The sequence below is a fragment of the Clupea harengus genome, chromosome 2 (assembly GCF_900700415.2).
Source record: "Clupea harengus chromosome 2, Ch_v2.0.2, whole genome shotgun sequence".
In the NCBI taxonomy this organism is placed as follows: Eukaryota; Metazoa; Chordata; class Actinopteri; order Clupeiformes; family Clupeidae; genus Clupea; species Clupea harengus.
Genome location: NC_045153.1, coordinates 24,653,737 through 24,666,519, shown reverse-complemented (window position 1 = coordinate 24,666,519; position 12,783 = coordinate 24,653,737). Strand labels below are relative to the sequence as shown.

General features: G+C 44.9%; 1 protein-coding gene across 4 annotated transcripts in view; it reads right to left on the bottom strand.

Moving 5' to 3' along the window:
• galnt13 (UDP-N-acetyl-alpha-D-galactosamine:polypeptide N-acetylgalactosaminyltransferase 13) overlaps positions 1 to 11,441 on the bottom strand; it is a 33,675-nt gene extending 22,234 nt beyond the window's left edge. For 2 of the 4 annotated variants that reach the window (XM_031557947.2, XM_031557954.2), the window contains exons 1-4: positions 10,907 to 11,441; positions 7,976 to 8,310; positions 2,083 to 2,251; positions 182 to 348 (exon numbers count right to left, since the gene is read on the bottom strand). In XM_031557947.2, the coding sequence (XP_031413807.1) occupies positions 182 to 348; positions 2,083 to 2,251; positions 7,976 to 8,117 (478 nt within the window). In that variant the 5' untranslated portion in view covers positions 8,118 to 8,310; positions 10,907 to 11,441. The remainder of the gene's footprint in view (positions 1 to 181; positions 349 to 2,082; positions 2,252 to 7,975; positions 8,311 to 10,906) is intronic. The other 2 variants (XM_012830319.3, XM_031557964.2) reach the window with 2 other exon arrangements.
• Positions 11,442 to 12,783: the final 1,342 nt, after the last annotated feature.

Below are 12,783 nucleotides of genomic sequence, written 5' to 3'. Positions count from 1 at the left end.
TTGGATGCAGAGCAAATATATGTCTACGATCAATCCCTTTTAAATTAATTTTATTTTGAAGATCAAAGTTTCGAGTCATAGCTATGGGTGTCAGCACAGTACTCAACACAGAGGGGGTCTGATTCATAACAAATGCTGGCAAGGGGACTGAGAAAGGAGGGGTGGCTGAGGGGAACTGTACCTCTCTCACTGGCGTCGTCCACCAGCACCACCTCCACGAGCAGGTGGCGCGGAGAGCGGATGATGACACTGTGGACCGTCCGCAGCAGCGTGCTCCACGCCTCGTTGTGGAACACGATGACGATACTGGTGTTGGGCAGATCGTCCTGATACACCTTAGTCTTGCAGCTGATTAAAAAAAACAACAACAACAGTTAACAGTGAGCCTCAGGACACACACACACACACACACACACACACACACACACACACACACACACACACACACACACACACACACACACACACACACACACACACACACACACACACACACACACACACACACACACACACACACACACACACACACACACACACACTGAGAGGAGCATAAAATTGGCTACTGTGATGATCTGGGGACAAAACAACAAAGCCATAAAGCTACGTCTTGACTTAATGGCACCAACTGTGCCTCCACAACCCGAGGATGGAGATGCATCCATCCTCCGCACACCACCCAGACACAAAGCAGGGGGCGCCTGTCGCCAGCAGCTGCTGAATAAAGGATGAGAGTGCATTAGCAGCGGAGAAGAGGCTGCCACCAAGGATGTGTGAGGGGACAAGGGAGCAGGGAGTGAGGAGGAGGACAGTGGTGCTCCTTTCTCTCTCTCCCGCCCCCCCCACCCACCCACGCTGCCCTGTCCCCCTTCCCAAAAATGGCTGACCTGGATGACAGAATGGGGTCGGCAGGGCAACCTCTGTATCACCACACCTCTTCACTCTGTGTCCATGGACCAACGGATTTAGCCAATGACAGATTTCCCTCTCTGTGCTTTGAGAACGTCTTTTCGTAGCAGTGTTTGTTTCTTTTTTGTTTCAGTTTTGATTTGATTTTACCCAGTGATTCTTAAAGACCTGGGCAAAGATTAGATCTGCAATGACACCATTCTTCTGTGCCCCCGCTTGCCCCGGGGAGCGGTGGAACCACTTCCTGAGACTCGCCATTTATTTGCTGTGAGAGCTTCTCACCAAAACAACGAGTTGGATTTATCGCTTGCGATTACCTACAATGTGCTGCCTGGGTATTTTTCCAACAAGTCGACGACCCCAAAATATGGAAGCTAGTGATGAATCGGTGAATTGTGCTAAAAAAAAATCTTCAATAAAATGGTAGGGTGTGCACCGTCCTCTGAAAACAGATGTTAACAAATGCTTCTAAGGGAGTGCATAAAAATGAATCACAGTGGTGTGTCGCAGGAAGGGGGCGGGGGTGGGTCTCTGTAAATCAGCGGGGCAAGATGAATGTAGTAATGTTTCACCCAAATAGCTCCCCGGCTTTTCATTATGTTGCTCAAATGGGGCCTAGGTTTTTCGGAAAACAACAGATCTTTCCCATCCCGGCGCCACTGACTGATGAAAGATGCTTGCCCCTACGCTCGTCGCAATGAAAGCACTACGAGAACATTTTTAAGACGCACTGCGTATATTTATGATGTGTCGGGAGATATTTTCAAAAACAGAAAATGGGGTGCCATGTTTTCACATTACACCTCATTTGTTACTCTTAAAAAGCATTCTGTACATTAAAGTGGCATTTAAAAAAAAGAATGCCTTTGGCAGTCAAACATTTTTTGCATTTGCCTCATTGTGGATTTCCTTCATTTTACTCATCGTCGTTGATACGTCTATGTGTGTCACTTTATATGAATTGTAGTAAGTAAAAAAGGGATTAAAAGATCATTAAAAATTATTTCTGCAAAGTTCTGTCAAACACTAGAAGAGTACTATTAGAGGACAGTGACTCTGTGACTCTTTTCTGCTTAGACTCTCTTCCCTCCCTTTCTTGTGGCCTTGTGGTTCTCGGGGACGTTCCTGTGTCTGAGGGTGCCCTGCCTCAGCTGCCTCAGCTGCCTCACTCACCCGTCCAGCCTCACGTCAGGCAGAGTCCTGTTGAGGGCGATCATGTCGCTGGCCATCAGGTTGAACTGGTTGATCTTGAAGAGCTCCTTCATCTTCTCCTGGTCGTCCTTCGAGATGACCACTGCTTTTCCCATCTCGCCAGGACCCTCATGGGAGCGGGATATCACAGCTGCAAAACATAAACCGGAATGCCATCAGCAAGACTTTATGTAAGACGTCCATTTTGTGTAGGCCTCTGCTGTATGTAAACACATTCTGACCCCGGCTTGACCTTATTCTTACTCCAACAAAAACAGTTACATTCAGCGAGAGGGAGAGAGGGAGAGAGAGAGAGAGATGGCTTCTGGCCTCTCGAGGATAAATTATGAGGAGTCGTGACATGAAAAAATGAATAGTGTTCTGAACCACTGATCCATGTTATAGAATGTGTCAGCGAGAATGTGGCGACGTCCTTGGGCCGAGACTTACAGTATCGTACATCTCTACTGTAGCCCACAGTGTCAGCAGAGAAGCGAGCAACGACTACTCTCGACAGAAAAAAAAAAAAAAAAAAAAAAACAGCTGCTGGGTACATTCCTGGCCCGTTGACTGATCTAATTGTGACAGTAGATACCAAGAGTTTCTTAAATCAAAGCCTTTGAGATGGAGGTTGGGCCAGTGGAGTCGGGTCAACTTGAGAGCAACAGCAAGAAGCTGCTGCTGCTGCTGCTATGCGTAATGAGAGAAGAGGTATCCATTACTTCTGTGGCTGTGTGCCAGTGTACTTCACTCATCATACTCGCTCTGTCTGTATGTATGTATGCATGTATGCATGTACATATGTATGTATGTATGTATGTATGTATGTATGCATGCATGTACGTATGTATGTATGTTTGTATGTATGTATGTATGCATGTACATATGTATGTATGTATGCATGTACATATGTATGTATGTATGCATGCACGTACGTATGTATGCATGCATGTACGTACGTACGTACGTACGTACGTACGTATGTATGTATGTATGTATGTATGTATGTATGTATGTTAAAACCAGTGAGAAATAGCTGATGGATTGATGGCTCTAGCTGGTGAGCAATCCCTTAAATGAGCAGAGATAATAGTGGTGAAGGGGGTGGGGGCTGATGTGGGGTGGGTGGGGTGGGGGAGCTGTGCAGGTCGGCGGCAGGTCCAGGTTAAGAGGATTCAACAGGGGACCTGACACTGGGGTGCGGTGCATGGAGCGGAGCCTGATTGGACGGCCCCCTCTCCATTAGGACATTGGCTTAAGACCGGATGGTCGGAGGGCACGGGATGATCGGGATTACTCAGGAAAATTGCAAGGCGCTCTCACAAGCCGGCGCTGACAACTGGACAATGGGCCGATATCAATGAGAGCACAGACTTCTTCTTATTTGGGTTAATTCACTGTGTGACAACAGGCCGCGGAGGCCTCCAGGGAGTAGATTTTTGTAAACCAGGCCAAATCAAACCCTCAAACATAAAAAAAGAATAACAGTTGCTTTAAAAAAATAAAATAAAAATCTATCTGTGCCATGTTCCTTTTTTTCCAAATCCACAACAATTACACATTGGAGGCTTAACGGTTTGTCACAGACTTACAGCAGCACAGTCTTTTCCAATAGTGGATTAAAGCAGTTCCTAGTACACTGGCACATATTCAAGAACAATGCTGAGGTCTTGCTCCATCACTGCGACAAACGTGACGGTATATGTCCCTGACGGAAAATGCATTTGCTGCCTGCCGATGTTTGATAATGCCTTTAAGGAGACGGCACTTCTGACAGGTCATATATTAATCTACATCGCTGCCTCCGAGATCGCAGATCCTGGATTAACGTGGATGGGAGATTGAGAGAGACGCTGAATGGTAGCAAGGGCAGAAAGTTTCAACCCAGCTTCACACGACAGCAGAGTAATTACGAAGACATACAACATGGCAGGTCCAACAATCGATTTACATAGACAGACACACAAACACACTTGAACAATGAGGTGACAAACAAGGCCACGGCAACCAGTCAACGTGGAATGATAATGATTGAAGATAAATGGTGCTTTAATGTAACTGGGGTAGTGAATGTGAGGGGGGAAAAAATGATGGTTGAAAAACACAAATAATACTCAGATGAGGGCAATATATCTTACAGACTAAATCTGCTGTCCCCATCTTCTTTTGAAGCTGTCTTGGTGTGATGCTGCTATGACAACTGTTCACTTGTGTGTATTGTTCCGTGGTGGAGACACCTTTGTTGATCATTGGATCTCGGTAGCTGCTAAATGTCAGGCTCTCTGGTGTGTCTGTGTGTGTGTCTGTGTGTGTGTCTGTGTGTGTGTCTGTGTGTCTGTGTGTGTGTCTGTGTGTGTGTCTGTGTGTGTGTCTGTGTGTGTGTCTGTGTCTATGGCGCGTGCTGGGCCTTTCTTCTCACATTTCAGCCCTTTGACTTCTCCTTCCCTGGCTTGTGACAAAGACACTCACACACACACACACACACACACTGCATCCATTTTAAATACCTGGCCCTCTCGAAGCGAACAACCACATCAGTCAATGAGGCAAGCTCGCTTCTCCAAGATCTAGTTCAAGTGTTTTACGTCTGGACTACAAGGAGCTCGGAATAAAAATAGAGCACAAAGTCTTGACTGCATGACAAATGCACCAACTCAGATAAATGCTAGCATCCAACTGACCGGTTAATGACACAAGAGGGCCATAAACACACGATGGGAAGCAGGAGATTGTATCTCTCAAAACAATCCCCTCGTGAAGCCGACTGTGAATCGTAAGAGGAATAACTCATGAGCACTTGAGGTTGGTGTGAACATGGCAGCGACCAACACAGCTCTCCACTCCTCTTCTCATCAGCCAGGCCCCAGCGCTGTTGCACACTGTGCAGGAATGGTTTGATCTCACCAGGAGTCCTTGCAGTGCCATTACAGGCTGCCCAACACAGCCCAGCACAGCACAGCCCAGCACAGCCCAGCACAGCCCAGCACAGAGCAGCCTAGTCCAGCACAGCACAGCACAGCACAGCACAGCACAGCACAGCCCAGCCCAGCACAGCCCAGCACAGCACAGCCCAGCACAGACAAGCACAGACAAGCACAGACAAGCAAAAGCAAGTTGTAACAGTGTGAGCAATATGCAAATATGCACCCACATGCAAAACAACAGCGAACAACATCGACACCACGTAGCCAGATGACAAAGACAAACTGTGACAAGACGGGGTACTAACGTCAATGCCCATGGTGTAGTCAAGACAAATATAACATGGGCAAGCTCCGAGTTAAATCAGGGAGAACGTCTTCCTGGTTTTCCTGAAAGGAATGTTTAGGATGTCCTGAAGGGCAGACACAGGTTTTTACTGTCAGCAGCACGCATGAAAAAACAATAATGGCGGTAATTATGCCTGAAATGGCAAGCCACACGTACAGATGTCTAATGGCTAATGCGAGAGCACCTCTCATCGAGCGATGGAAACTTTTCAGTCTCCTAGAGTCCACGTCAGAGGAGGCCATATAGGCATATGGCTACATTGTAAAAGTGGATGTCATGCGCTGGCCCGCAGCCATGATCATTTTCCAGTCACACTGATCCCACATCAGTGTGAAACTAAGCGGACCCAAACTTTAAACTGCTCAAAAATAAATAAGACAACTGGGGAGTTGGAGCATCCATCAACCCACACAAATAGCAATAAGGGGAGAGGGTATTGATTCAGTCCAGAATGAAACATGCTGCAAATGAGACTCTTACCTTCCCACAACTGTGCAATCAATTCAACTACACTGTGTAAGATTGCACGATTCATCTGAAACGGAGTGCTCATTTTAAAAAGCACATCACTAAGAGGCTGTGTTGGCACAATTTTGTTTCTATTAAATCATCAAGATGCTGTCAAAAGAAATTATGGGTCACCAAATTCACACCCTCGATAAAATAATATTAAAGACAGACACACTCAGAGAGACGATGATGGTCATTTCTTTACTGCTATGTAGTTAAAAGAGACTCTGAATATGTGAAGGCTAAAATAATTGTCAAGGTCCTGTCTGTCTGTCTGTCTGTCTGTCTGTCTGTCTGTCTGTCTGTCTGTCTGTCTGTCTGTCTGTCTGTCTGTCTGTCTGTCTGTCTGTCTGTCTGTCTGTCTGTCTGTCTGTCTGTCTGTAGGATTACGCAAAGCTACTGGCCCGAATTTCAAGAAACTTCGTGGAAAGGTGTTGCACGGGAAGAACCCATTACATTTTGGAGCAGATCCAAATCACGGGGCGGATCCACAAATTTAGCTTCACTTTGAGTAATGTCGTGACATACGGCATTTGGCCTTGGTGGAAGTGCCCTTCTAGTTGTTAATAGTATTGATGCTATAACAATCAACAGTATTTTCCCTAGCAGCTCACTGAAATTGGGCAAGCACACCTTTCTCAGCCTCTCATCAATTATTTAGAATTCTTAACAGTTGCAAGACATGAGTTTCGAATTTCCAACAAAGTTTCTAATATCAATCTGCAATAAATGCCATTACATTAAGTTACAAGTTAGATTTTTATAAAAACTATGAACATATCTGAATGTATCTGGATCCAAACATCTTAAGGTAGTCCATTCACATAAACAGCTAACCTAACACCTAACTCAGCAAGAGACCAAGACAGTGCAGCACAAATAAGTGCATCATGATTAAATGAGATCGCAATGAGAATTCAACAAGATTCAGCCATGTACAAATGCCCAACAAAGCGAAATTGTGAAAAGCTGACAGACAGTCACAGACTGTTAAAGCCTTGCTTTTCTGGGCAGAATGACTACTTAGACCTCAGTTGACAATTTAATTCCCTAATAGCTTCACTGGCATAGTTCGATTTCAACTGCCACATTGCAGGGTGTGACAATCAGAGACCAAGCAGGATTTCCCTTTTACATAATAGGAAGTCTTTCAAATAAGATTGGCTAACATTACATATATACATATAAGAAAACCAACAACAAACATCAACAACACCCTTTACCTACATTCAGTCTTCCTAACCTTGGAAGCAGCTTAACTTGACCCTCCTAATCCTATTTACCTGCAAGACCGGATACTTAAAGATACCAATTACACTGGTAATCAGAGAGTATGGCCAGCTGTTCAGTTTAAGACAGAGAGAGGAAAGGATGAAAGCAAGAGCTGCATACTATTTATGTTACATGTGCTGCACAATCTCAAGGGCCTTTTAGATTCTGCATTCATAACCATATATGATTATGCGCTCGTATCACTTTTTTGCATGATGCTGTTACGTAGCTTATGAAAGTAATATTCTACCATTAGCGGAGACACCAGCAAGACACCACAGCTCCGGTGCTCCTGCACGTGCTGCAATAGACATGTAATGGATGTAAAAAAAGACTTTATGAAAATAAAGGAGTTCTAGAAGACCTCCTCGGTAAATGAATTCAATAGAAGTGTGCGTTTCTTCTTCTTCTTTCCCCTTCACGATGCTTCCTGGATGTCATGTTCCACTTTAATGGTCTCCCGCTTTAAGTCATCACTTTTATCACTCTACTGCCATCATGACTCCTCCCATCCTCCCATCTCTGGCACATATAAAATGTCTCCAAGGACAGGGTCAAGCGATAAAAGGGCCCCTCTTAAATGATAACATCATTGTTTGAACTACCACCACTGTTTAGCCTAGGGGGACCTCCTCACTAAAAACACTCAACCCCTACTACATGAAATGACTGCTCTGAACTTCTGATCTGTGTACACTGGGGCAAATCAGTGTACTCCCTGCCCCCTTGCCTGCGACCTGCTCTGAGTAAACAGGCTCGTGGCCCGCGAGGGGGAGGGTTCATTCTCCATGGGATGTTGTGACAAGCGGGGGGGGGGTCTGACCTCTTAGGGCAGGAAGCAGCGAGCGGTCCTTCCTGTCGTCGCACTTGTTGCACTCGCTGAAGTAGAGCAGCAGGAAGACGTCCACCAGCACCCACACCAGCGAGGTGGTCAGCACCACCTTGCAGTAGACGAAGCGCCGCATACTGGAGCTCAAGGGGGAGTTGGGAAGCCGGGGACAGGGAGAAGGGTGGAGAGGAGAGGAGAGGAGAGGAGGGTTGGCCAGCCAGTGGCGTCAGGAGCCCACGGAGAGCTCAGGAGTGGGGGCGAGGCTGCAGGAGGAGAGGAGAGGCTGCTGCGGGGCGAGAGAGCAGAGGCGACGCCGCGACGTCATCCCACTATGGAGAGGAGAGAGAGAGAGATAGAGGAAAAGGATAGAGAGACAGAGAGAAATGTAGTGAGAGAAAAAACAAACATACACACCTAGAGACTATTGAACAAGATCAGGGAAAAAACAATGCAGGAAAGCTAATTCCAGCCTTTTTTTTTGCTCCTCAGCTGCCAAAAAGATTTGGCTGTTCTCAGCTCTCCTGACCGCTGTGGCCACAACAGGGAACCACATAAGGGGTTTCGATTTCATTGTGAGAGACAGAAGAACTGTCTTAAGACTTTGCCATTTCTATTCCTGCAGTTGGAGAAAATGTGTTTTTCCACCTCACTGCGGTTGAGCGAGTGCCTTCATTATAACTGATAACCTGGAGATTTCCCATCAGACCAGACCGTGTCAAGTTCACCGCCTTCATTAAAAATGAAATAATTCCAGGCCAAACCCAAACAAGAGCTTCCTGTCCTCAAAACGTACCTGAGGAAAAAATAACCGAGATAATATGTCAACCTAGAAATTTCTACGATGGCTTTTTGAATCACATTGGGAGCGGACGATTCATCAGGGGAAAACAGAAAACAACGAGGCGAGGGATCCAGAGAGAACAGTAAGCCATTGCTGCTGTTGCACTGCCTACTCTCCCATTCTCTCCCCAGGGTTTGCCGGAGGGGACCATTAATCTGATTTCCTTATCATTCAACCACATCACCCCACGTGCTTCACCTCACCCCCCTTTTCCCAGCCCCCCACCCCTGCAGGAGAGGCCCTTACAACCCAAGTCTCGGGCCACAAATGACTGTCAGTCATAAGCTGCTTTATATTCACAGATTCACAACTTTATTCAGCACATTCTAATTCGTGTGTTGCTGTGGTTGCACTGGCCTGGTTTTAGCAACCAAGTTCTTACAATTGCAATTACAATTCACATCCTGAGAGAATAGGTTCCGCTGAGCCATACCAATAACAAAGGCATTAGTATTCCTTACGCAGGAAAAGCCATTTTAAAACCCCTTCACATCCTCTACCCTAAAACAAGAATCCCTGTGGAAAATTACATTATTGGAGTAATGTTAAGACCGAACTGGGTGTAAACCCCACACTCCTGCATTGATAACCCCAGCTCGACTGATGCTGTGGTCGGGGGCCATCTGGCTTCTCTGAGGAGCAGTGCCATTGGGGTTCAGTGCCCCCGCAACAGCCAGAGGCAGCACCTGCAGTCTCCTCTGCAAAAGCTGGGTCATTAGTACAGCCATCTGCAAGGATGAGCGTTTCCTGTCTGATGAGCGGCGAGCTACACAAGGTCGCCCCCTTCCCCTACCCCTTCCCCTTACGATCGAAAATCAACAGAGGAATCAGAGACTATTGACCACTTTACAGCCAGACATCCTCGTTCCAGGCTTTGCTCTTACTAGCGTCTGTACTTCATGCGCACCCTCGTTATCAAAGCTGTGTTGATAAGAAAAGGGCTTCCCGGTAGGACTGCGCTGTTGTGAGGAAGGTGGCTGGCTTCCCCACATTCACAGGAAGTACAAACAAAGGTTGGCAGTGACAAACCGTCTCAGAGAAACAACATCCCCTACACAGGTTATTTTCGAAGTTGTGAAAAAAGCTACAGACCCCTAACGATGTCCTGCTTTTATGACGAGTGCTAATAACTGTTCTGAAATTAGGACCTAATGTTTTGTACGTTTTTAAATAATAATGTCCTCAGGAAGGAATACACACCTAAGCTGATGTTAATCGTTACATTACATGGGAAACTGATTTGAATCTAAAATTATAAAGTGAAGGAACTCTAACAGGAGGCGTGTAAGAAAAGAGGAAGTCACTTCATTTCTGTGCTTGGTTTCTGTCTTAGTTCTGCTGTAGTGGTTAGTTCTGCAATTTGATGTTAAAGTTTCAGTTCAGTTACAGCGTTTGCAGTGGTCAATAAAGGATTACACTTGAAAGCAACACTGGGCAAGAAGCACTGTGCTTCCTTAAATAGAATGGTCAGTACAGTAGGTTACTGTAATTCTGGCATAAGTCTAATCTTGGGAAACACCGTCCAACACTCAAGAAAACTAGTCCACCTCAAAGGCTTACTGTCCCGTCAAGCCCACAACAGGCTACGCACCAAGATACAAAACTGGACCTTTTCACCAATGATAATGCAAAATCACGACTGGTAAAGCAACTAAAAAAGAAATTCCTCAAATTAACCGTGTACTTCCAAGACGTTGCAGTTCTCATCATTCACACATAATCAAAACGCATAACTTTCAAACACAAGCATCAGGCATTGACGTTACACTCTTTAAAGAGGTTGAGGGGCTTACCACACTCACACACATACACAAAGTCGAACTATATCCACAACATTGCAGTGCAAACAACAGTGCAAACAATTGATTCACAACACTGTCATGACAAGACCCCACTTCGATCGGCCAGGCTCTAATGACATCCCTGACAACGTATACCGCATTATTTTCGGACAGAAATTGTTTCAGAGATGACTGGAGTTTCACTGCAGTAGGCTAGGTTGGTGATATCACACGATATGATGTTGACAGGCCAGATCAATCAACGGAGGATAGAATCTTTGTGAAAACGACGGTTCTACTTACTGAATAAAGGTAGCGTATGAATGACACCTTGAAGTCTTGCTTGTCAGCAACGTGTTGCATAGGGTAGCTTGCTAGCTAGCAGCCCAAATATATCCTTAACACCTCACTTTAAAGAGTCGCTGGATATTGCTCCACCCCGGTGGAATCATGTGCATCGCATAAACATTCACGATCAGCGCTGCTATGGTCTGCTATTTTGCAATTATCAGTGAAATGTACCTCGACGTCAGGTCGCACCGCTACACTATAGCCATCGGTCCTATCCTATCAGAGTATGCTATGTTTCAAGATGATGATGTCTGTGTCCAATGCCAGCTTCATTGCTGGCTTTTCCTCAGGCTTGCTTTTCGATTGATTTCGATTTCTTCACACTATCCTTTTTGGAGGGCACTGTCGCCGACTTTTCGGCTGGATATGTAATAGAAAATAAGATATCACCCAGCACTTGTTCTATCCCCAGTGCTGGTTTGCTACATCTAACGGGTTTAGATGGTGTAGCAAGAGCCTACTGAAAGCTCTGCACTCTACTCGTATAATTAATCCTGATTGGTCGGTTTTTGTGTCCATCAAGAGACTGCTCACGCAAAGGAGCTACGGATAGCTGGTAAATGTAGGCCATTCTCTTGATCAAAATTGCACAAATGCCAATGTATTTTTTTTTTAAATCGGAAATAGAGCTTTCTTAGTTTCATCGCACTAGAAGCCAGTGGCTCAAATATTTCCATGCATTGTGTAACCTAGATTAAGCAAAAAAATGAAGAATAAATGAAAAAGTAATGTTTTTTTAATATTGCCTATTTGATGAAGATAAAATCACAAATCCCTTCGACGTTCATAAGATTTCAGAGATAAGGCTACTTGTGCACTTGGACATTCATCAGAGACTTGTCAACCAGCCAGCTAACATGAAAGCTCAGACACAGACCAACGGAATTCTGTCCTTCATCAGGGATAGAGCTTTTGATGTAACTTCACATAGCCAAAAAGAAAACAAGTTAGGCCTATAGGTTATGTGGTCCTTCTGTGGATGCAAACCAGTGATATAGGCTAGGTTTTTCTGTATAAGAAGTTCAAATTGGCGTAGAAGTTAAAAGATACGCGTAGCCTACAGTGCATCAAGAAAATACTGATTTCCTACTTATACCTTCAAATGTTTGCAATCTTCCCGCATATCTAGCCTTTATTTTGTTAGGGTACATGTGTCTTAGAATAAACCCACCACAAACTGACAGACAGACGGGGGGAGAGAGAGAGAGAGATAGAGAGAGTTGAATTTCCAATTCAGTCAATCAAGTTGGTCCTTAAAAGAGACAACACTGCCCCCTGCTGTTTATTAAGTGTCAAATGGCAAAGGATGGATGTTCTGCAGTATGGACGTAGAACAAATATAAGTTTATCTATCTGTGTGTCTGTCTGTCTGTGTATGTCAGAGTGAAAGCCTCTAGTAAAGGTGCGTAATATGTAATTAAATCCTGTTTAATAACAAAAATGTTTCTAGCTCTACATCTTGATTGCCTATCTGATTCTTTTCATGAGGCCTACATTTCTTTACATTTCTCTGGACATAAAAATATATAAAACAAAGTATTAAAACACTGTGAAGTGCAACCTCACTAACCTCTCACAATTACAGCATTATGGTGAGACTGGGGACACTTTTGTGCGGGGCAACAAAACAAATTATGCACCTTTAAGAAACTCAAAGATTTAGCACTGTCACATTTACTGTATACTCTACTGATTGTTTAGTGAATGTATGTGTGCAATTTATGATGATGCTCTATATATAGGTCACTACCACACAAGTTCCCTTAGGAGCCATGAAGGTTTCATTTACTCAGTGCTCCTACCTCCGTTAACTTTGTTTTAATGCCATA